Source organism: Zonotrichia albicollis, chromosome 5 (genome assembly GCF_047830755.1).
Source record: "Zonotrichia albicollis isolate bZonAlb1 chromosome 5, bZonAlb1.hap1, whole genome shotgun sequence".
NCBI lineage: Eukaryota > Metazoa > Chordata > Aves > Passeriformes > Passerellidae > Zonotrichia > Zonotrichia albicollis.
In genome coordinates, this window is record NC_133823.1 from 37,414,736 (window position 1) to 37,439,723 (window position 24,988).

At 39.4% G+C, this 24,988-nt stretch overlaps 3 protein-coding genes across 10 annotated transcripts in view; 1 reads left to right on the forward strand and 2 right to left on the reverse strand.

The window, feature by feature from the left end:
• The window catches only part of WWC2 (WW and C2 domain containing 2), a 94,556-nt gene extending 77,360 nt beyond the window's left edge, over positions 1 to 17,196 (forward strand). Inside the window, exons 18-23 of one of the 2 annotated variants that reach the window (XM_074541352.1) lie at positions 880 to 1,072; positions 3,041 to 3,205; positions 5,721 to 5,813; positions 6,891 to 7,133; positions 12,569 to 12,696; positions 14,665 to 17,194. In XM_074541352.1, the coding sequence (XP_074397453.1) occupies positions 880 to 1,072; positions 3,041 to 3,205; positions 5,721 to 5,813; positions 6,891 to 7,133; positions 12,569 to 12,696; positions 14,665 to 14,731 (889 nt within the window). In that variant the 3' untranslated portion in view covers positions 14,732 to 17,194. Of the gene's footprint in view, positions 1 to 879; positions 1,073 to 3,040; positions 3,206 to 5,720; positions 5,814 to 6,890; positions 7,134 to 12,568; positions 12,697 to 14,664 lie in introns of both variants that reach the window. The other variant, XM_074541353.1, reaches the window with a different exon arrangement.
• Positions 1 to 24,988, reverse strand: part of DCTD (dCMP deaminase) — a 204,675-nt gene that overhangs the window by 138,894 nt on the left and 40,793 nt on the right. Inside the window, exon 1 of one of the 7 annotated variants that reach the window (XM_074541362.1) lies at positions 11,865 to 12,004. The exons of the other annotated variants lie outside the window; for them this stretch is intronic. Within the exon in view, the coding sequence (XP_074397463.1) occupies positions 11,865 to 11,989 (125 nt within the window). The 5' untranslated portion in view covers positions 11,990 to 12,004. Of the gene's footprint in view, positions 1 to 11,864; positions 12,005 to 24,988 lie in introns of those variants that run through there. 7 annotated transcript variants of the gene reach the window in all.
• On the reverse strand, positions 16,104 to 23,260 carry LOC102074340 (claudin-22). The gene has a single exon (XM_074541365.1). It carries the CDS (start codon positions 20,403 to 20,405, stop codon positions 19,752 to 19,754), a length of 654 nt encoding a protein of 217 aa, XP_074397466.1. The 5' UTR covers positions 20,406 to 23,260; the 3' UTR covers positions 16,104 to 19,751.

Here is a 24,988-nt window from a genome sequence, read left to right on the forward strand (position 1 = left end):
GATCTTTAAAGATCATCCAGTCTAATGCTGCTGCCATGGGCAGGGACACCTTCCACTAGATCAGGATGGTCAACACCCCATCCACCCCGGCGTTGAAAATTTCCAAGGACAGGACATCTGTGGCTTCTCTGGACACACTGTTCCAGTGCCTCACCACCACTGGAACTGGAGTAAAGTCTTGTTCTCTTGTATGGTCAATTTATTCACATTCTTGTAGGTTTACAGTCTCTTGGCTGCTCTATGAACTGCTGCCAATGCTCCTCACTCCATGTACATCTTCCTGTGAAACCACCTGGGTTGTGAAGCCACTGGGAGTGCAGCAAAATATCAAATATTATAGTTGCAATAATTGTAACAGGCAAGCTGATGCAACTTAATGCAACTGAAAAGAGAGCTGCTGTCTGACAAAGTCAGTGTGGGTGTGCTTCCATTGATGAGCTTGTTTTTGAAGAAAATGTGAGCTTTCCCAAGAAACAGATTTCTTACTAAATTGCTATTTGAGTTCTGTTATTGTTCAATTTCTTAGCTGCAGTGTAGAAGAAAATACACGCTTTACTGGGGGAAAGGGGGGAGTAGCTTTTTGTTTTATGAACTTATAACAAAAGTCCTTCAACGTTATCAATGTTACAGCCATTGAATGGAGTGCAGTGCTGTCATAACAACCCTGAAGGTGAACTGTAGTAGCGCTGGGTTTTGCTTAGTGCAGCAATGAAATGTGCCTTCACATGTACTTGGTGGAAGCATTTAGCTGATAGTTGTTTTCCTTGTCAGGAAAATGCATGCCTTACACATTAGTGCAGGTCTGGGCTTTCTGGTATCTTCCTCTGGTGAGCTTTTCCAGTTTTTCATAATAAGCCTGGGCTACTTCTGTCCATACAGGCTAGAGATGCTTGCAGAGGCCTCTGATGAAATTGTGGATGAAGAGGAAGATGGCATTAAGCTGGAAGTAGAAGGTGACTGTAATGATGACCTGGGGTTACTCATGGATGGACCAAAAATGAATGAAGACAAGAACAGAGAGAACAGTGATGAGGCCCAGGAAAGCCAGCAAGCTGCTGTAATTCTAACACTGGTGAATATCTTAAAATTCACATTCCTGCAGTATCTTACTATGTCTAAAATCGATTTCTGGGCAATTAATATAGAAGTCTGCTGCATCTATGCATTTACAATTTGATGAGGCCTTTGCTGTAGCACTTGTATGTATGTACATGTAACAAAATTGGAGTGGTCACTTGTGAACTATGAAGAGGACATTGGACAGACATGCTAAGCAGGACTTGTAAGTCCAGGACAATTAACTAAGACTCTCTATCTTCACTTTTTTTGTTGCATATGGAGGACGTTCAAAATACAAGAGTAGTTCAGTAGCTTCAGCTTGTGCATATTTAAAATATTTCTGCACATCTGTTTCATTGTTTCCTTTTCTTTCTTTCGGATTTGTCTGCTCAACAGGAAAAAACACATGACAAGGGTCAAGATCTTTAAGCCAATGCAGGGATTTCCTTATTTTTTCCCCTAATTTTTGGGCATGAAGTACAAGAACTGTCTTAGCAGAAAAAAGGACAAAAGATTAATGAACAGAAAATTCCAAAATGTGTATTAAAACTGTGTATACTTTTGAACAATTGAGGGTACTATTGTATCCACACAGTTCTTGGTAACTGTTGTTTTTGAAATTATATTCCACTTTCCTGAAAGCACTTTTACTAAAAGTTTAGTAAACATATCCTTGATGTGGTAGAACACTCTCAGAAATAAAATTTTAAGAATCTTTCTGCATCTTAGTAAAAACATTGTTGCATATTTTAAACTCACAAGTTCTATAAAATAACTGCAGTAAAAAGATGAAGAGTGACATCTCGTTCCTTCAACTTTGTGACAATACAAAAGTTTAACATCTCAGTGGACTTGCTGAAAATTGTAATTAACTTCCAATTAATGTGGCAAGATGCCAAATTAGCTAAGGCTGTGGTATTAAAAGGACTGACAGTCTGCTGGGTAGCAAGTAAATATAGATCAAAGCCCTAACTGGGCAAGGGGAGATGGCACGGACGACATGTGAAGGTCAGCCATGCACACAAGTGCTTTGCTAAGCCTGGCCTGGGTGGACCCAGACAAAGAGTGAAAGACAGCAGTCCCCACTGCAGAGCCAGACACAGCACAGATCTCTGTAGGCCACATGCTCTCAGGGTTGCTGTTGTGCTATTTAGGTCACTGTATTTATCTCCTGCACTGTGGAAACCATGAACCTCATTAAATGACCCAAGCTGAAGAAAAAGCCCCATTACTCATCAGTAACGTTGGATGTCCCAGCTGCTGCAGAGCTTGGTCTAGCCCAGGAGCCAGGATGATTACAGCATGGAAGTAAGCACAGGCTGTGCCACCCACAGGGATGGAGCCACTTGAGGCTCCCTCTGGCACATGTGGGACAACTCTAGAGGGCAGCAGGCTGTGCTGAGGGACGGCAGCCAGCAGTGTCTTTTCCCTGGGTTCACAAGGCTGGTGAAGCTGTAGAGATTGCATACAGCAGTCCTGCTGCTGAGGCCTGGGGATGTATGGCAGTATGTCTGGAAGGACCTGGGCAGTGTAACTTTCCCAGCTGCCCCCTTTCAGTGTGCACAGGCACCATCTCTGGCATGGCAGAACTTTGCTCTTCTGCAAATACCAAACAAAGTAAATATAAATGTGCAATAATCATCATGTCTGCAAATGGCAAAGAAAAACATTACTTGCACTGTGTTTGCCTCAAACCTTCTGCCAAGCAGCAAAACAGCAAAGGCCTTTCTGCAAAAGCTTCAGCTTTACTGGCTACAAAGAGTACCTTCAAAGCCTCTCCACACACTCTTAAGCCTCTTGGGAATTTTGTATTTCTTTACTTAGAATAGCTTCTCTGTAAATGCACAGTGCTTTTTGCCGCTGGTCTTTTTCCATCCACCACAACGCAATGAGAATGCTTGTGAAGTCTGAAGGCACAGAAACTATGTGGGGGCATGTATCTGGTTATAGTAAGTCTTATCCATTAAATTCCTGTTCACAGGTTGATAAAGAGACTAACACTGAGGAATTGGTTAACGAGAACACAGCAGTCCGACCCAAGGACAGAGCCAGCTGGAGCTGCAGACAGCGTCCCTTTGTCAGGAACAGCATGATAGTACGCTCCCAAACCTTCTCTCCAGGCCAGCGGAACCAATACATCTGCAGGGTAGGAGCAGAGACACTTGGGATGAAGAGCTATTAACCAAAGAGTCATTTAACTTCTTGGGAATGAAGCATTAATGACACCGAGTCATGTACTGCTTTTCCCTGCAAGAGGCACAGCCTGTGCCTTCTCTAGAGTCCTTCCCTATCTGAGCTGATGTATAGTAGAATTGACTTTCAGCAGAGTTGCATACTCTTGCAAAACACCTCTGCTAGGGCAAAAATACATCCTGTTGGAGAGAAATAACACAGATGCCTGTGCTGGCTCTCTGCAAAAAGTGTTTCCCTGCACGTCAGCAACTCCAGCACTCTCGCAGCAAAACAATTTGTTACAACATGAAATAGAATTCACTGTAAAATGCCATTGCATTACCATATTTTAATAATGCAACCATTTAAGGGTAACAGTGTGGAAAGAGCTCAGTCATCAATTTTAAATCTCGCTTTGTATCTCAGCTGGTTTTAAACCTAGGCAGCCCAAATCCTGCTGTAATTGCATCTTTGAAAGATGTGCAAGCGCTGCCTCGGGGCTGGGTTTTAAACATGGCTTTGGCAGCTACGTTCTCCAGTCTCTCTAGATCTATGGTAGCATGGAAAAAGAAAAAAAGATTTAAATTGTGAGTCTTGCTGCTGCTAAACTAACTATGAAAATAATGTGTTACAAGATATAAGCATGAACTACCAGCTCTATAGATTTTAATCACAGATACCATAGAAAAGGCAGTTTATTTTGATCTTTAGTTTCTACAGGTTATTCATACAAGTATGTTTTTTTAAAAAAGTAATACCTATGCTTTAATTCCCCAGTTCAGTTAGAGGCATTTGCCTTAACCATTTGGGAATGTTAACGTTCATCACTTCTCTGTGATTCTCACTGGCAAAAAAAAAAAAATCTTTAGTCAATACCTACGTACTTAAATAACTATTCCATATACCCTCCAGAATGAAATATAGCAGATTGTTTTCTAACAGTCTTTACACAATTTGGATACATTATTGGCTAAATTCAGATGCTAGGCTTCATCTTAGTTCGTGTGCTGGAATTTAATTCCTAAATGGAAATTGGTAGTACTAGCAAAAAAACTTCACCTTAGCCTGCTGCCTATGTAGGTCTTCAACAGGAAGTAAAACTAGTAGTTTAGGTAGTGCAAACTTTGGAAATTTCTGCATCTGGAAAAGTATTGGGCTTTTGTAGCTTTGAACATTGCTACATATCTGCTGCCAAGAGCCAGAATTAAAAAAAAAAAAAAAACAAAAAAAAAACTTACTTGGAATAAACCATTCTGTTTCTCATTGTTTCTCATTGTATGATATTGCCTGGAAGCAAAATACCCTGTGAAAAGAACGTGTTTGCAGATCTGTCTTTGGCAGTGTCAGAAACAGTTGTTGCCCACTGCTGGGGGCTCCAGAGTGGGCACTGTAGCTGCATCCAAGTTCACAAAGAAGGCTGAAGAGCTGGGGTGTCCCCAGTCCCAGTCCCCAGCTTGTGCCACAGGCATATCCATCCTTCCTTGCATTACGGTGCTGTAGGAGAGGAAAGCGCCTGTTGGATGCACTCTGGTGAGGTGCCAGCTGCTCTCTAATCAGAAGAGATAGCCTGGCTTTAAGAGAGCACCTCTGATATTACAGAAAACAGAGATCTTTGAGGCCTAATGGACAGAACTAAAGTGTTGGTGCTTTGGAAAATGTCCCTTGAAAAGTGCCTAAAGAACATCAGTGACGATGGCTGCTTCTCTGTATCAAGGAGTGAGCTCCCAGTAATGGCTCATGGTGAAAAGACAGATTTGTCTGTCAAGAGGAGTAGTTTGTATTGCAAGTGGTTGTATTTCTGACCCCAGCTCCCAGTCAGCCCTGTGTAAGCACACTTTAGGGCCCTGCCTTTGCTTACTGAAATGTTAGCAGGAGGATTCCTTTTCTTGTCCTCTCCTGAAGAGTTGAAATACATATTCTTCAGAGGGATGCTTCTGACCACCTACTGATACTGATGCCCCTAACAATAATTCTGCACTGATGTGTATGAAATAATGCTAAAGTTGTGAAGAAGCTACTGCTGAACTGTGGCACATGATTTTAAGAAGCAGACAGTGCTGCTGAAGGAAGATGTAGGCACACTTTGTTTGTTGCAATTAATAACAATACAAAAATACTGCTTGTTGGACGGGTGCATGTCTACAGTAATTTACCTTCCCTGTAGTAAATTTGTTAAAAGCCTGCCCCAGGTAAGCAACATCCACAGTTTGTATCTGCAGCCAGACAATGATTTATCAGTACTTAATAACCATGGTTACCTTCCTTGAATTCCTAAAGAGACTCACTATTCATGTGGTAAGATCAATGGTTGTCCTGGTATAGGATTATGATTTTAGAGTAAATGCTTATTCTAGTTGAAAACTTGTTAACTTTATAGTAACATGTATGTAAAGGCTGAGGTTCCCTCACTGGTTGTACCAGTGCAGGTATATTTGCACCTCTCATATTTGGAGGTGCTTTATGTCTGTTTGTTCTGTACATTTTGGCAGCTGAACCGCAGCGACAGCGACAGCTCCACACTGGCCAAGAAGTCTCTGTTTGTGAGAAACTCCACAGAACGACGGAGCCTGAGAGTTAAACGGGTATGTGCTGTTACCTGCACGTGGTTTGCAGTGAACTATGGGGACACTGGGAATACCAAATGACATAAAGGATACCCTTTATTTCAAGTATTTCAGCAAAAGCAACACAAGTACCACGATTCTGTCCTGTAGTTTCATGTTGAAATATCAACATATTGGTCTCAGTCCAATGTCAACTCCCCTCCAACAAAGCCTGTGTTGTTTTGGTCATGGCTGAAGCCAGCAGCGAGACACTGATGCTTAGCATCATGGCATTTCTTGTTGAACTTATTGTCAAAAGGGATCTGTGTTAAAGAATGTGACACAAGGTGGCCTATGTTGCACAAAAGTCAACACCAGCAATATACATCTTGAGCAAATTTTGGTGAAGATTTCAAGGATTTAGATGTCCTTTTAAAGGGAATTGACACTTCACCAAAGTATTCAAGTAGCAAAAGGATTGAAGGACAAGAGAGTAAGAGTCTCTTGCATGAAACTCATTCTTACATAAATTTAGAGAGTTATATTTTAATCTTAATTGTAACTAGAAAAATAGCCCTTTGGAAGCCTTGTTACCAGGAAGCAGGATGCATTGTGCATAAGAAAGAAAAGTCTGGGATACTGAATAGTCCGAGGTTGCTTCTCCTGTCTGACTTACTCATGCAGAAAATCACTGTGAAAGGACAGTAAATAATGTGAAATAAGCTGAAGAAGTATGTGTTTACAGAGTTTAAAACATTATGTGTTCAGTTAGGCCTTGGAAAAGCAAATACTTACAAAAATAAATAATGTAGTTGACATCTGTGGGGAATTCTGTGTGGTGTTGTGTCTCCCAGCAGTGTCATCCCAGGGATCAGAATGGGTTTTTTGTTTTTAACCTTAAATACATCATTGTGCACTTAGTTGGAGCATTTATTTTTAGCTAGCAACTAAAGAAAAATTCCAGGATAGGTGAATTTTTTTACTTCAGAAAAAAAGACTGGTAAAGCTCCCCCTTCCCCCTCCAGAATATTTGAGCTTTTCTGACTGCAGTATGTCAAGCTCTCCACCAGCCTCTCCAGGTATTAATTGTTACTGTCCTGTCTCCCAACGACTCAGCCCGTTTGCCAGCCCATGCTGCGGAGAGCTGCGCAGGAGTGCCCCGCGCGCACCTCCCTGGACTTGGAGCTGGACCTGCAGGTGTCGCGCACGAGGCAGAGCCGTCTGAACGACGAGCTCCAGGCCTTGAGGGACCTGAAACAAAAGCTTGAGGAGGTGAAAGGCAGAGGAGAGGCAGACCTTCCTCTGTGTGTGCTAGAGGATGAACGTTTTCAGAAACTCTTGAAACAAGCTGAAAAACAGGTATGAGCAGCATTCACATATGTGTAAGTATGCCCCTACCTTTGATATAAATTTGTTAAAGAATTTGCTCAATGATGTTAAAAGGTTTTTACAGAAGCTCACATTTGACTAATTACCTCTCTGAATTACATAGTGTAAACTGTTTCTTTATTGATTAATAGTACATTGAACGTAGAATTTGAGGTAACATTTTCCTCGTGCCCTCTATTATTTGAAGTAGGAATTATGGTTGGTGTAGTACAATAGCATTTACTTAAAATTTAGTTTAGAATTCTCACATCCCAGCCATGCTTTTACAGATTTGCATGTGCTTTCTGTCCCTCAGCATCAGTTGCTTTGCAGTCTGCACAGAACTTGTAGCCAAAAAATGCTTGTAACAGGTAGAAGGAGCAATTACCACTCCTTAGAGTGGTAGGGGCATGGGGAAAAGGCAGTGGCTTGTTTCTTCATGCAGGACATACTTCTTGTAGTTTTGGCAAAGGAAAGCCAGATTCTGTTCTCTGTGATGGTCTCTCAAACAGTACAAGTATATATGCATTGCCATAAGGTGAGATGCCCCCACATGATTAAAAGACAAGAAACAGGACAGAAGAATAAGATGCAACAGTGAGAAGCTGGAATATGGAAAATTCCAACAAGATACATTAATAAGTTAGATGTTGTGGGGCTCTTATTATGTTTTTTGGGAGGTTGTTTGGTTTTTTTATCATTATGGAGATCATCAACTGGAATAGGGCCCTGGAGAGGTTGTTGGAGGAGTTAAAAACCCAACCAAGGAAAAAAAGTAAAACAAACCCACACAACCTGCACAGTTGGAGGTATTCTAAACCTAACTGGTCAAGACCCTGACTACTCAGTTTTGGCATCATCTACTGTGAGCAGGAAGGTGGAGAAGGCACCTTCTGGAGCCCCCTTCCCATCCAAGTCTGTCAATGACCATCAGTTTTCAGTGAGGGGAGGTTGTGAGTGACAGCCAGGAGGGATCTGTGCTCCTTAGCTCTTTATGGTTGACAGACTAGTGCTTTGATACACCAGGTTATTCTGAGTTGTAAAAATGGAAAGTTTTAACAAGGTGCAGAGGCCCTCCTCATATGCAAGCAATAGTTGTTTGTTTTGTTGTTTTTTAAAGCTAAATGTCAGTAAATAGCCTTGTGTAGGAGAGGAAAGGATGATCCTAATATTTACATTTAGAAAGCTGAGCTCTTTGTTAGGAAATGTTAGGAATGAGGTACTCCACATACGAGAAACAAAACATAAACAAAAACATCACAGGATCAGCAGATGTCAAAAAGCAAATAAGACAGGAATTGCTAAGAAAAATACTTGGAACAAAACATATCATTGCCTTAAGGTCTAAATATTATTATGCCTGTACCATAAACATAGTTTATTTTCGCTTTCCCTTTTCAAAGTGCATGATAAAATTGCAGAGAGTCAACAAGGATGGTCAAGGGAGGAAACAATTTCTGTGTAAGGAACAGCTAAGTAGCTACAACTGAAGTCCACACAACATGAGTGAGGTGGAAGAGAGCAATTAATCATGGTCTTGTATTCACCAAGAAGTAGAAAATTGAACAGGTGGCAGGTTAAATGCAAGCAAACATAGCATGACATTCAGAAACTGTAAAAATGTTTTCAATAAAACATTGAGTGCTGCAAGTTTGCATAGGTTCAAAAAGTTATTAATATATGGATTGGCTCAATTCATAGTAGAAAAATTGCAATGGCACCACATATTTCAAGAAGTCCTTGACTGGTACCTGAGGAAATAAAACTTCTCCCCTGCATGCTCTCCCAATTCTACATTTATGTCCTGTTGTGTCTTCTGGTCCCACTTTTTGGCATCTATTGTTGGTTATAGTTAGTGGAGTACTAAAATGACAATACAACACCAGCAGAGTTTAGGGTGAACATTGATGAGTGTTCTGAAAAACATTGGGCAAAATGGGGGAAGATAGTGCAGTGTTTAAACTTAGTGTAACTGTATTGGTTTTTACCATTATATTCATTTGATCCAAGTTTTAACTCATAAAAATAGTAACTTATAGAAAAGGAGCATAGCTAAATTTATGTGGAATTTAATAGTTTATATCCAATACTGGATGCAGGACAGAAATTATATTTTCTGAGTGTTTAATTTAAAACTACTCCCATTCTAAAACTTTCCCTCTATAACAGAGTATGCCTCTACAACATTTCATATTATGAATCCTTTGGATTTATGCTTTATTTCAGTTGGCTCTTCCAAGGCAGGAGGTAGGTTTGTCACATTTTGTATGGCTGCTGTCTGTGATCAACACCATTACACACACTGGTGAACAATAAGGGTAATAATATACATTCCTAAAATATATGCAGGCAGTAACACAGCATTTAAGTCCTCCTTCCCAAGGTAGAAGTCAGAACAATGATCACAGTCGCTCCACCTCTTTGAAGAGTGCTTACAAAGTTTCTAGAAATATTTCTACCCTTAAAATCACTGCAGCCTTCCCCTGTGGAGCAAAACAACCCTGAGAGTGCTGTCTTGTGTTGTCAGTGTTTCCCCTTGGGTTAGCAAAACACAGCAGCCTAGAGAACATTGTCATAGATTATTTCTTAGATCCTGCAGGCATTATAATGGCACAGACTAATGCAGCAGCTGGAAACACCAGAGAAATTGAGAGAGTCTCGAGTGAAAAATGAAACCACTGATGTGGGGGATGTTAAAAATCAGTGGCTGCTTGCTAGCACGCAGTTAGTTACTCTGCTTGAAGCCAGATCCACAGACTCCATACCTTCCCTCTCATTCCTTCCACACCTCCCTAAGTGCAGCAAGTATGTAATGCCCACTAATACCTGCAGATCAGAGAACAGAGATAATTCTGTGTACCAGAAGCATTTTCTCTTGTTTAGATTGGATATTTGTGAGAAATCATACAGGGTTTCAAAGTTTGAGTCGTAAATCCTCATACAAGTAAGTTTTCAGACACCTAGTATCCTCTAAAGTACTATTGTTGTTTATATCTAAAAAAGATTCCTGTAAATATCTTCTTTATTTCTTTTTAGTACATCGTTTATGTTGAGGGAATATGTAACTATGTCATTAATACCAATATGTATGTCCTTGTCCCAGTGATTTGGTGTTTAGCACAGTTAGTTTTTCTTTGGATTCAGTTTTTTCTATACAAAACCCACAGAAGAACAAGACAGGAAATAGCATTTCAGCTCTAATTTTGATGGTGGTTCTTCTTTGTCATCTTAAACTAACTTAAGCTTAAGCTAAGCCCAGATAGAGAGATTCCTATCTGACACATTTGGTACATAAGTGTCGTGAATGAGTGGTTTCAGGTCACTTAAAGAATCTGAGATCATACTGTTGCCAGGGTGGGGGGGTACATCACCACAAAATGTGCCAGATTTTAGGACTTACTGAATGTCTGGCCTTGGCATTTGTGTGATTTTCTGTATTTTATATAAAGCACTCAAAAAACATAATGTAAATATAAACCTGGTCATGTACATACCTTCTCATATGCATATTACTAGAGACATTGGGATGAAATCCAGGTTTCTCATAGAGCATACTTAAAAAATAAATGGATTCAAAAATGAAAAAAGGATACATGGTAATAGAGAGTATGAAAACAAGTCATCTATGCTCTTAAACATGAAATGCAGTAATCACAAGAATCTCATGTATAGTTAGGGAAGGACAAATTAGAAAATTTTGAAATATTGTATGTTTAGTACTTTGATGGTAAATACTAATTAGGGGAGCTGGTAAAACATATGACCAGTGACATACGTGAAATTAATTGACATTACCAGTTGTAGATTGCAAATTTATGTTCACTAACTAATAAAGAAAACAATACTTATAGATTAATTTCATTTTAAAATCACAGCTATTTTGGAGTTGGGGACTGAAGAAGTTAACAGCAGTATAAGCTGACTGGATTTTGAGTGAGTTTTTTGAAAGGGTGGTTCTCTTTAGTGTAAAACACTTTCATATCAAAACCAGAGTGCGTTTCAACAGACAGAGGGTACCACTATCCTGCTGTGAGCAGCTTTCTTATAACTACCCAGTATGAAACTGATAGTATGGACTAACTCTTTTGAATTAGTTGGTTTTGTTGTTTAGGAGTCTACTGGGTTGAATTCAGAACTGGGATGTGAACTTCTAAGTCACAAACTTGCTTTGAAGATTGCTGTTTCAGCCTTGCAAATGTATTTTAATTTGAGGTAATGAACAGCATTTTCAAGTCTCTAAAGAATCAAAAATTAAAGTCTCTACAACTTTATAGCTGTTTAAGAATAGAAGCTGTGAACTGCTTCTATTGAATTTTAATGGCAGACAAAATTCAAAATACAATAAATAACATTTTTCTGACAGCCTCTGCAGTCTAGAAAAGCACTGCCTACACCATGCACCCCACATGTTATGTGGGCAAAAATGCATTTGTTACAGAACTCACCTGTGTAGGAATGGAGGTCATTTATATAAGAATTTCAAGTGACTGCCCACCTAAATAGAGTTACCGTTCAAATTATTGGATATTCAGAATATATATTGATTTTTATATATTGATATTCAGAAACCCTTGTTACAGTTTTAAGGCCAAAGCACAGCTATTAATAGCAGTCTTGTTGCTAAAATGGTGGATGGCATAGCTGTAGTTGTCCTGTAGATGCTTAGTAAAGACATAAGTAATAGAGCTGGCAATACTGAGGTACAGAAATCCGGTCACTTACTGTGGGGTATGTAGCTGCTCAGCAGTGCTCACAAAGGACCTTTGATCTCTTGTTACCACTGGTGTTCTGTTCACTTGCTTTGGCTTTTGAGTCTCTACAATGCAAGTGAAAGAAGTGAGTCTCATGCAAAATAGGTGCTATGTCATGAATAAAGTCATAAAAGTTCATGTTCCTTGCTAACATGGTCAGCAAAACCGGAAAATGTGTTTTGAGAGCACACCTTCCCTATTTTTTCTGTCAGTCACTTTAGAGTAGGTATAGGCAACTTTTCTGAGAGCTTTTGTCAGGAAATAGAAGTATTTTATATGGGAAGAGAATCAGTGGCTTGCAGTTCTTAAAAAGATGCTTGGATAGACAACTTGTGCTCATACAATGTTAGGTATTGTCTAACTACAGCTCTAAGAAATATCAGTATTTACAAAACCTAGTAGCCACAGGTTTTGCTCTATTTATTTTTTTAGGAAAAGCCCCATTGGTTTATTTCACAGCCATGGCTTAGGCTTGTGATGTCAGTCTTTTAGCTTGCTGACCTTTTATATAGAGATTATCATATATTCATTTAGACTGGAAAAGACCTTTAATATCATTGAGCCCAACAGTAAACCTGACACTGCCAAGTGTTTTGCTCAACACAGAAGCATCTCTCACTTTGAAATGAATAGTTGTTCATTATCAGCAAAATACAGTTGTTTTTCTTGATACAGGCTGAACAGTCAAAAGAAGAGCAGAAACAAGGTTTAAGTGCTGAGAAATTGATGAGGAAGGCTTCTAAGGATGTGTGCCGGCTACGGGAGCAGAGCCAGAAAGTGCCACTGCAGGTGCAGTCATTCAGGTATGGCCTGTTCTGCTTTTCATGCCCTTTTTAATGTAGTGAAGTAACATGAACTGTTTCTAGGTATAACCAGACATGCTCTGTAGTATTAGTAAAAAATCCACATGGCTTTGACTTGCCAGAAACATCACAGATTTCTAACATGGCTCTAACTTGGAGTTTCAGAGGGCCAGGTCTTGGTGACCTGCTCATGTGGCAGTTCAGAGGTGGTGAGGAAGCTGAGTGGAGTGTCACACCCTGTGTGACATCTGCTGTAGGCAGGCACATGTGTGGTGCTTGCTGTAGCTCACCTCACCCTCATCAGGTTGACTGTGGGCTTTAAGTCGTGGGAGCTCTTCCAGTGATGGCAAGGGCCTGAAACAAATGGCCACTCAATGAGAAGTAGAACAGGATACAGCTCATCAGGAAACTCATTAACCACCACTTGTGCCTTGCTTAAGACTTAGTATTTAAGAAAGATCTTGAATCCCTCCTCTGTTTTGTTTCCCTTCTCATTTTGGCTGTGAAGCAAACAATGACTTGAAGCAATTAATGAAGTGTTCTTGCTTAGCATAAGACAGAATGAGCACTATTTATCTTAAACCTTAATCCTCACTGGCCTAAATTCCTAAAAGACTGGCCAGTAAGTGGCAGGACTTGCAGCCTGGAGGCCACACTTAAATATACAAAGAAATATACATCTATTGAATGAAAAATGCAATGCTTGCTCTTGCACAGAGAAACAGTACTGCAAGTTAATTTGGTTTGTTTTGTTAGTTACCACACAATTTTCGAGTTTGAATTTTAGATTCCTTTATAGGAAATTTAAGTCAGCTGCTGAGACTTCTTTGCCTTTTTTTAACCTTCTTTTGTGAGCAGTTGGAGAAATCCATAAGCAAGTAGGGGCCTGTGAGGCAGCATGTATTGCAAACCACAGCTGTAAGTGATGCAGAATCAAAGCAAGAGAGAAAGGAAAGGGGTTCCTCAGCTAAGATGTATTACAGCTGAGTAATTTATCTTCAGCTTGAAATTCAGAGCATCCTGAAGATTTCACTTTTCGTGCATATCTTGAGAAAGGGTTTTGGTCAGTACTGGTCATTTAAGCATCATCACAGACTGCTGCCCAAATCTACAGGAATGTGTAATAGTGCCTAAAACCCCATTCCCCTGCAAGAAGGATATCAAAAGGCTCTATTTTCCTTTGTTTTCTAGTCACCACACAACTAAGAAGAGAAAGCCAGTTTAGGTTGATTTTGCTCTGAGCTACTGTTTTTCATGGAAACTCCAGCAGAAAACATGGTTTAGTCTTCTGGATAAATACTTACCCCTGGAGGCTGAATTGTGCATGCCCTGCTAGTTGGACTTGTTACAGTGCTGTGGCCTCAGACTAATCACAGAGAGACATTTTTAAAGCTCTCAAAAAGAATGACTCTTCTGAGCTTTAATTTTTAAGCCCCCAGTACTTCTCTTCTGCTTTCTAGTCTGCTGCTAGGCAACCCTGTGTAAACTTGTTATGCTTCAGTAATGTCTCGGTTCATAGGTGACAGAAAAGGTAACAGCACAGGGGAAGCAACTGGAGGATGAGTTGACAATTCTGCTTCTGAGTCTTGCCCACACTTGACTATTCCCTGCTTGGCCTTTTCCCATGTTAGGATAAAATTATTTATTTTGCCATCTCATCCCCCTACTGAAAATATCATCATTGGAAATTCAGTGACTGGAACAATATTTCAGTCTTATCATTGCAGTGATTAATGAAATACTGGTATTTTTTCTCTTTCAAAACTGGAACTGCTTTTTACATAAATCTGCGTAAGAAGGTAATTGTGTCAGAATGCTACATTTGTTGTAAATAAATTTTCTGTGTATTTTACAAACCTGTGTTTTAAAGAATTATGCTCTTATATTAGCAACTCTACAGCAGATAACATTGAAATCATGCCACAAATGGTAAAAAAAAAAATCTCTTGTTTTCTTTTCTAATTTCAGGGAGAAGATAGCATACTTCACAAGAGCAAAGATCAGTATACCAGCCCTTCCAGCTGATGATGTATAATTATGCAGTTTCATTGAAGTGTTTTTTCCATTTGTTCATCTCTTTTCAGATGAGCTTTGTAGTTCCAGTGATGTGCTTTCAAAGATCTTCTATTTTACATTCACTATTGATATGTTTATTTGTAAAATATAGTGAACTTAATTGTTGTAAGCTTAAAAAAATGGCAAAAAAAACCCCCAACAAACAGAAAACCAAAGTAGATTAATTTTGGTATGCTGATGCTGATTTTGTACAGTTTGTGTGTATCGCATCTGTGTTTTTATTTTGTAAAGACGGAACAAAGGAACAGAGACAGTACTAAGCATGTATCCTGTTGAACTGCACTGTGTTGAGAAAAATTATGTTCAACAGACAATTGTTTATCTTTTCACTATTTTCATGTGAGCAGACTGTGAAAATGGCTGTTCTGCCATGCAATACTTTTGTACAAGAGTGTAACTTTTATAGTTTAAAGTTCACCACAAGCGTAAGCTCCTTTCCAAAACATCCAGGCTGCCTCACAACAGCTGCTGCTTAGATTCATCATCCATGATGTAATTTTGTTTCTGAAAATAATTTTTCTGGTTTTGTTTTTTTAATACTTTGTAGGAAAATACAGAGTTCAGAGTTTAGTTTTGTGAATGTACAGTACTTTAACCTGCACTTAAAGGTTTCTTGTATCTGCGGGAGTGAGAAAGGCAAGGCAGACAAGTAACCCTAAAAACTTAACTTTGAGACTACCAAAAGGGGCAGCTGCTTTCTGAACAGGATGAATCAAATTCATAACACCACTATTGAAATTGGAATAGTTATACCCACTGTGCTCTTAAAACAAAAGTTTTTCTCTGTTAATCATTTGTCCTAGGGGGCTGTATGATTGCCAGCTAGGAATAATGAAGGAGTGTGCTAGGTTTGCAGATCTGGAGATGCAGCATGAAAGTATTTATACCAGAAAAAGAAATCTCACATGCTAACTCAGATAACAGAAGTCCTGTTGGTAAGGTAAACCATTTTCTGAAAAAGCTCCTTACTAAAAGGCTGCACAAAGTTTTGTACAATATCTAACAATTTTTAAAATACAGAATTGACCCTGTATGCAGTTGGGGGTGCACATGTTTAATGAATAGATGTGAACAGCCTGTTTCAAATGTCTTACATGCTCCTTCCTAGCAGGCTGCTTCATCAGAAGGCAACTTGGATGCCTTCTGTTAGAAGTTCAGAACATTGGATGTAGGTGTTGAAGCAGTCCTGTCTTGGTAAAGCAGTTGGGCTCATCTTCTGTGGGTACTGTGTTAGTAGGTGGATATTGCAGAGAACAGAAAGATTTCATTTTCTACTTAGTATGTTGCACTCAGATGTATTTCATTCACTGGCTACAGTTTTTTTCCCCAAGCAACAAGCCACATTGCATGAACTTCATCTTTCAGAAATGTTATAATTACTTGCTGAGCAAATGGAAACAATATAACCACAATATGGTAGCAGCTGTCTTAGATTCAAAGTGACAATTCTGTAATGACAGGTCTGTGTAACACCCAAGGGTTTTCTTATGCACAAATGCATCAGTTCACTGAAATATAAAGCCAAACATGCTATTTTGAGCAAGATGACTGATTCAACATCCTTTATGAATGCCCCATTTGTTTTTTGTGTCTTTGGTTTGAGATAACATTCATGTTTGAAAGGTCAATTTAAAAAAATCTGGAATTATTTAATGTAGAGGTGAAATGAAGGTTGACAGTTTCAACTTCTCAATTTGATTATATAAAGTGTTTGTAGAATGATATTTAGAGGTCTACTTTATGATTTTTCTTTTTATTTATTTACAGTCTTATTTATGTTCTGTTTAATGTAGTTCAGTTCCGGCCATAAAAGTATTTGTCGTTAAGGATGCTATTGTGAATACTTAGAAGTGTCTAAATTCTTGCCCATTTAGCTGGTTTTTCTCAAATGTTGATTAATTTTCAAAAAAAAAAAGTATTATTGTCTGATTTGTAAGCATATGGTGAAGTCAAAACCTGAGTATTGCTGGCTTTGGCTTACAAAACTCCTTTAAAATGAGAGACAGACATATTCAAGCTCTTCATTTTCCAGATTTGTAAAGTTGAACATTTTTATAGGCAGCTTCTAACAATTCTGGGTTTGGAGTTTGGGTTTTTTACTAATTCAGTGTGTCACAAGAAACACTCAATAGAATAAGCTAAAATATTACACACAAATAAAGTCCCATCAGTGTAAAGTGATAAATATTACTCTTGGAGTGAAATTTACCCTGCACAGCAGGGTATAACGAATGTAATTAGTTCTATTTCCAGGTACCAATGTCAGTACATTGAATATATCAAAAAGTAAATATTACTGGTACAAGAATATTTAGCCAAATGAGCAAAGTTTAGCAGAAATTGTAATAGAACACAAATAATTTTAAGATTATTTTTCTTTTTACTATTGCTATGTTTATACTGTATTAAATATCAAATGCTCAGGACTGAACTAAATATTTAATCAGGTTATATTCTGAATGTGTTTCTGTTCTAATTTTGTCTGTAAGAGTATGCAAGTACATTACATAAATTAACTTGTCTCTGCACTTTTCATGTGTTTCAGTGATTGGAAAATACATTTTTTAACAAAGTTTTTTCCAGACTAGTGTTTTATTTAATTCTTTTATTGCTCTTCTCTCTCTCTGTATTGTCTTTGCAGAAACAGATGGCTGCTACAGCTTTGTCAGTGTAAAATCATGGCAATTTATAGAAAGTTCACATCAATCACTGACAGCTGTAAGGATAAGTTATATGGAAACTAATTCATATACTTGAAGTTAGTTCTTTACATTCATGAAGTAAAAACTGCACCTGCAATGAACATGGTTGAGTCTCCTCCAGACAACAGCTCATTATTGCCCAGAAATACTGGCTTTCCTTAGAGAGAGAGATTGGGCAGGGATAGAGGTGGTCATGTTCTCTCTCTCTCACAATGGAGAATCTTGCATTACATTACATGTCTGAGAACATTTAGTTTATGGTAAATGATACAGGCCCAGCAAACTTCATTTAAGCTTGAACTGCATTAGGTTTGTGTAGTGCATGGTGAATTGGTGATACAAACTCTTTCAGACTTCAAGTAATATTCTTTTGTAAAAAATACATAAAGCAGCCCCAGTAGTAGTTCTGCCATTTAAAATATGGTCAACTCTCCATTCAGGCCTAGAGATTAAAAATTTTATACTCACTCCTCCAAGTCATACCACAGAAACAAAATCTGCCATTTATCAGACTTGGGAGAAATACAGTGGTGGCTTAAATTGCCATAGCTCATCAATTCATGTCATTAAAAGTGAAAGTAAGTAGTGATTAAAGGAACTACTCGGTAAGAAAGAATCCCAGCCCCGCTCTTGTGAACAGTAACCTGTCTGTTCAGCAAGTCTTTGTCTCTTACTGTACTGCAAGCAAGATGTTGGAAAACCTACCCTGCCCTTTTTTAAGTCTTCCATTTCCAGGTTCCAGATGCTGATGGGCATCTTGTACAACTGCCATTGGATACTGCTCTCGTAAGTGACAGGTGATAAACAGATTGTGAAGAGGAGTAGAGATCCCCCTAGAATTAGAATAAATCCACAAATTCCTATCTGGGCATCCCCTAATTCTTATCTGGGCAGAATCTCTGGGATGCCACTATTCCAAATCCCCTGGATTACAGTGTAAGCAAGGGACAGGGTCTCCAGACTTCACCTGGAGTATTCTTCCAAGTAGTAACAGCTTTTTTATCTTCTGCACTGTATCCTCCATCTTTAGACAGTCCAAACCAGGACTGGAGATCACAAGGCTCAGAAGTCCTAGTCCATTTTATGTAGCTACTAAAATCATGGAAATCTTGAATTCTAGGAAAGAATTGTCATACTCTGACATAAATAAGCACAAGTTAAAACAATGCTCTATGAAGTACTTCTCCCCTCCCTCCTGCTTTGCTTTGCCTGGTTCCACATTGTTTGGGGGACTGGGACGTGGTGTGGTAAAGCAGTAGCAGAATGGTGTGGCCACAGTTGGGCTCACTTTTCATTAGTTTTTTGTTGGATTTTTTTTAAGAAAAGCATATACTTGGTTTTCCATCAATCAGCTACAGCATTACAGCAATTTTGCTCATTTTGGTATCCCAGTTTGTTTTTAAGTTGTATCATCACATTGATGCACTTCCACTTAGAGCAAATGATACTGTCTGCTTTGTGGCCAGGTAAACGTCACATGTTTAATGTCCAATATACAGCAACATGTTCCAAACATGAGTGAATGGAACTTAAGGGACCTCAGATAGGATGCATAATGACTCAAGACCTGTGTCAGAGGAAGATAGCTACACTGGTTTTTAAAGCAGCATTTCTCAGCCTATTTTTGGTGCAAAAGTATGCAGGTGCCAGAAACACTTAGAATAACTTGTATGGGCAGTTTAATGTGGCAGACTGGAAGAACACAGCTTGCTGGGTCTAAGCACCCACACCATCACACCCCATGCACAAAAAGACAGTTGCAAAGCTTGCTACAATTTCAGAAACCTACTATTTCCAAATACACAGAGAAACCATTTGATGCAATGCAGGTATTCAGACTGTTTAGGATCAGACATCTCCTCTAAGTTCATATGTCACTCCATCAGTCAAGTGGAAAATTGCAACAGGGAGTCAAACTTTGTGGCTTATTTCATTGGTTACATAAAAAAGGAAGCACATTTTGGTTAAAATCCAAGCTGTAAGAGAACATGCATATTCATTTTCATGGTTTTACACTGCAGTTAAGAAAGCAAAAGCACCTTTTCCATGCAGTCTGTGAACACCTCAGCATTTTGCTGCGAAACAGTTTTAAGCAGTTCCACAGGTGAGAAAACACACCACCTTCCAATACCAGTTTATGGAGAAAACAGATAGAAATTTAGGAAATCAGCTGCATAACAAAGAGTCCTTTGAATTACTACTGGAACAAGATTCTGGCTTGCACAAGGGTTTGGAAAAGATAGGGCAGTATTGCTGTACTGCTTAAAACTTCCCATTTTAAGGCCTTGTTTCAGTTTCCAAGCATTGACACTGATCCTGCTGTTCTGCTACTGCATAATGGACTGAAGATGGATGGACTTCAGTAGAACAGATTATGCAATTAAGTAGGGATCCTCCTAATATAAGACAAAATCCAGCAAGCCAGCCAACAAACAATGCTTCCCCGAAATCCCACCTGGGAACAATATCTGGTATATTCTCATCCCAAAATTCCTGGACTGTGGCATGGGCAACCCAGGAAACTGGGACAATGGCTGTAATCCCCGATATCCAGAAGAGCATTCCTCCAAACAGCAACAACCGTTTCTTTTGTTCCTGTTGTCTTTCACCAATTTTCAAACAGTCCAACCCAAATCCTGAGAGCAGAAGACCCAAAAGCCCTGATCCATTGGAAAAAAACATCAAAATCCTAGAAATCCTGAGCTCTGGAGGCAAAGCTAAGAAAGAATCGAAGTCCTTGCACTGCATTCCACCTTCTTCCTGGACAACACAAGCTTGCCAGAGTCCCATGGTCCAGATTTCCAGTTCATTTAGTTCCAAGTTAAGGTTTTTCCACTGGGGTAGATAGGTGGTGAGACAGGACAGGACCCATCCCAAGAGAGAGACCAATATGCCACTTAATTGCATCACTGGTTGATAGACTAAGGCCATTGTAAGAGCAGAGTCCTGAAAGCTTGAGGAGAATGGTCTCCCCAGCAGTTCTGTACCAACTGCTACCTTGAGTGATGGTGGAAGCTGTGATGATTTTAGGTCTCTGCTGCCCCAAATATAAGCCCTTGCTATTAACCCTTTGCAAGCTCTGAAACACGTTTTTGTTCTTCATGAATATAAAGTTTCACATAAAGGACGAAGGACTTCACTAAACCATGAGTTAGGCTTTCCGATAAGGATTTGATCTGTTACCTTCCAATTTGCTTGGTAAAATTATATCCCAATGCCTGATGATTACAAGCCTGAGGATGAACAAAGAGGGCTCTATGACCCCTCACCCTAAAACACAACAGAAATCTTTGTGCTTCAATACGGATTAATTAGATTTTAAGTGGTGATAAAAAGGCAGCTCTGTGTGCAACAGGACTTCATTGTAATAGCTAAATTTGAGATTTCAGGGATGTAAATCAAGGCCTTGTAAAGAAAGGTAGACTGTTTGCCTATAATCTTTATTCTTAGGCTTCCTCAACATACATAATGGCTTATCTTCCACTGCCCTGTTTTATGTACCCAGCACTGTAAAAGACACTTTGTAAAAGATCCTTATGTTTCACATTTTCTACATTCATTTCTTTTAAAATGGGCTTTGTTTTGACGGACTCTTAAGGGGAAAAGGAGACGGGTATGGTGAAAGTACCATAGAAAATGAAATCCTAGACATGCCCTCCACCATAATGGACCCAGGCAGATCCTCAGCCAGCGTAAACTTTACCTGCCCCAGGACTTCAGCGACACCACGGTAGCAGCTTACACCAGCTCAGTGTCCCCTTTCCTAAAGAACCTGTCCCAGATGGCACACAGAGTATTCACTTAGCATCTAACAACATTTGGCACTCAATGCTCCCAGGGCCAGGAATGCCTAGCACACCTTCCTGATCAAAGCAAGATGCCATTATGCCATTACCCCATTAGGAAACCCTGCTTTTCCTTGCTCTCATATCAGCTAACCTTGTGCTTGTCTACAGGGTCAGAAGGAGAACATCTGTTTGCTGTTTCCCTTCCCACATGTCAGGCACAGCCTGTCTGGGAAGGAGCTGAGCAGCATGAACACATCTACAAGAGTATGACCCAGAGACGTTTTCCAGTCTTTCTTTACTTCATTTCCTAGATGTGATGATTTATTTATCTGTATATTTTAATTCTCAGTTGCTCAAAATGGGTTATGTGATGGGAAAACATAACACTGATTTTGAAGTTTTCCAAAATCCTGAGTCATTATCATGGGTATCATTAAGAACTGCCACTGTGAGATGATCTCTTCTTCCTCATTTTTATAGGGAGTTTTAAATTCAAACCCTTGTTTATTTCCTGTCACAAGCTGTGAAGAACCAACAAAAAGCCTCCAGAAAGATGAGCTATCTCCCTTTCTTTTGTACCAACCCATTAGTTTGACAGCTTATATTTGATCAAAAAAATTACTATGCACAAGACCAGAAATCACCAATGACATAACTGACAACACCGGGAACAAAGTGTTGCAAGTTAACCTGTAACTTTGGCCATCCACAGGGCAAAAGAAAAATCAGACAGATCAATCCTGCATTCATTCATTCATTCATTCTGCAGATTGAATATTTTCCTATTTGGCAGTGTTGTTTCTGTGCCCTTTCTCTGTTCAGAGGAGGAATGCTAGTTCTGGAAATCCTTGTGACTTTCAATGAGAACCCCCATAACACCATTTAAATAATTTTTAAGATAACTATGATTTAGGAGTGATTCTGCTCCTTCAGGGGCTACATGTTTATCTGACTTTAAAATCACAGTTACTGAAAAACTGTTATGGAAGCCTGTTGTGCTTCTCTTGACTGTGAACATTTAATATTTTCTTCTCGGCTCTTAATTCCAACAATCAATATAGTCTGAGAACAGCATCCAGTCTGTGAAGTCCATCCATTTTGCAAATGTTGACTACAACAGGCACAGTATACCAGCCTTTAAATTATAGCCATCAGAAGCACTGGAACAGCTGCATTAGTAGGACCTGCCAATTAAGTTTTGCAACTTACTATTAACAATGTACTAACTTTGAGCAAGAAAAGCTTCCTTACACTATTCTGGATTATATGCAATTCTTGTTCTTTGGGAGGGGAGGAAAAGGTAACACATGATTTGGGACTAGGATTGTAACAAGGTCTGAAATGCCTTTACTTGGAATTTACTGATCTTACAAAAAACCACAGCTGGACTGTGTACATTCTTAGGTCAGTCACTGCCTTAGTCTTATCTCCCTTGTACTTCTTTCACACTTTTCCTCCCCACTGTTATTTCTTTTCTCTACATCTAAAAATATGTCATTCTCAGAATACTTGTCTTTGGTGGACTTGTTCCTACACATGTCAGAGTTACTACAAAGCCTAAAGGGCTAGAACTGGGCCCCCATCAGTTTCTGTCCCATGGCTGAGAGCAACTGGAAACATAAGTCCAGGATTTACTGTTACGCTGCCGTGACAACAAACATCTGCCAGCATCTGCACAACCCGAAACAACAGATCATCTTGGGGCATCTGCACAACCAGCCACACAGAGCTGGAAGGGTAAATGTCGTAATGTGAGAAGTTCACTGAAAGCAACACAATGTCCACTAGTATTGCCCACTCCAATGTATGAGTGGCTCTTGTTATACTTCTTCTTGAACCCTAGTGCAATCCACAACAGCAGCCTTTAATTGTGGGCACTTGGAAACCATTGTGAAAGCAGGTAAGGGGCAATATGGAGAGGGGTGTGCCAGTTATGACGATAATGACAATTTCCATCTTGAAAAGGAAAAAGAGAGTAACTTTAAACACACAGAGTGAGCTCACTGTGTCATTACACTTTCACTAAAAACTGATCTCAATATTTAGAGGCGATGATTTATAAGACCACATTATTTGTTTCTGCATTACATCTGAAAACACTGCCATTCAGTGAATGGTGGGATGCTGCTAGAGCAAAGTCACAAACCCAAACAACTGAATATTTTGTGGAGAATTTGGAGCAGAATGGAACAGTCCAGCAGAGACAAAGAAAATCATCACAAAGGCCACAACACCTCTTCTGATCCACCCCCTCAGTGTAGGCAGTGAGGACACCCCAGCAGTGCAGCCCCTGCAGATGGTTCCACACTGCCAGGGCCAGCACAGACACAGCCAGGCAGGGCTGGGCTGGGCACAGCAGGAGAAAGTGAGGATTTACCACCTTCAGGAGAGCCACGAAGGGGCTGCAGAACCCTCTCAAGTGGGAAAAGGGTACAGCCATCACTGTCCTTATGTCAAAAGGGCATATTCCCTGCTTTTCAGTATTGCAGGGACTTCCCAAGCCTGCATTCCTTCCCTCTTCAAACATTGGTTGTAATTCATTAAGCAACTTTAGCAAGAGCCTGTTAGGCATGCAAAAAAAAATGTACTTCTGTGATTGAAAGACCTTGCTAACAGTTTCACTTCTGTAAGATCAATCAAAAGCTTGAAATAGGATGTCATGTAGAACTAATGGTAGCTGCACAAAATCTAGAAGGGAAAGGCACTGAAAGAGTCAAGCATAGCAACATGAAACTGCCGATTTCTGCTTTACGGACTTATTCAAAGCATTGAAATGAGAGAGGGTAGATTTGCCATCATTACACTGGAAGAATAAAGGATGCTTTAAGGCTCAGTACTTCAACCTTTGCAAAACTTTTCCATCACCATCCCAATGCAGACTTCAAAGTGAGGGTTGACTGGGTTAGAAAATTAGCCTTTTTCTTCAGGGAATTATTTTTGATATAATGTCAATACAGGAGATTACTGTAAGTATGAAAACTCATGTCAGTTGAGCAGTGATTGGAATGTGATTTCCTTGAATGATGGAAGTCTAAGAAACTAATTTCTGAGCTGTGAAATGTATGGGCTTATTTATCACCATGGATCCCTCATTGGGAGATTCTGGTTTAATAGAGTGTTACAGATATATATTGCTTTTCATTTCACATCTGCAGACAATTATTATAATAGGCTCTCTCTCATGCTTTAAGATATGTTTGTTATTATCAGTAAACTTATGAGAAATTACTTATAGTTGCCAGTTGAACCTACATAGGAATTGTTACTGCACAAGCTGGGACTGCAAAGGCGATAGAGACTTGCTAACCATAAATTAGAAGACTGCACACACCTTGTAACAGCAGTCTAGCCAGAATGTAACACAAACTGTAAGTCAAGGAAATGTGGGGCACCTAGGGCATTTTGCTCATTTGCCATATTGAGATTTGAGGGAAAGGGAGGAAAAAACCTGAACAAATTTATGGTTGCTTGAAATATGATTGTTCCTTAGATTCTAGTGGATTAAATAGGTTTTGCCCTTTACCTTTTAAGGTTCAGAGAGCTAGGAAATGCAAAAAAGGAAGATCTTTCCTTGGAAGCAATTGTTCCCTCTCACACTACAATATCTTTTCAATTAAAAAGAACACCAAAAAACAAGTAACACCAAAAAATGTAACCAAACAAAAAAAAAACCTACACACACAAAACCCCAAACCAGCTTTTCTTCCCTTTCTTCCCTCACAGGAT

What these genes read in the sequence shown, in the direction of transcription:
- LOC102074340 (XM_074541365.1), bottom strand. Translation starts at nt 20,405, where the DNA reads ATGGCCTTAGTCTATCAACCAGTGATGCAATTAAGTGGCATATTGGTC.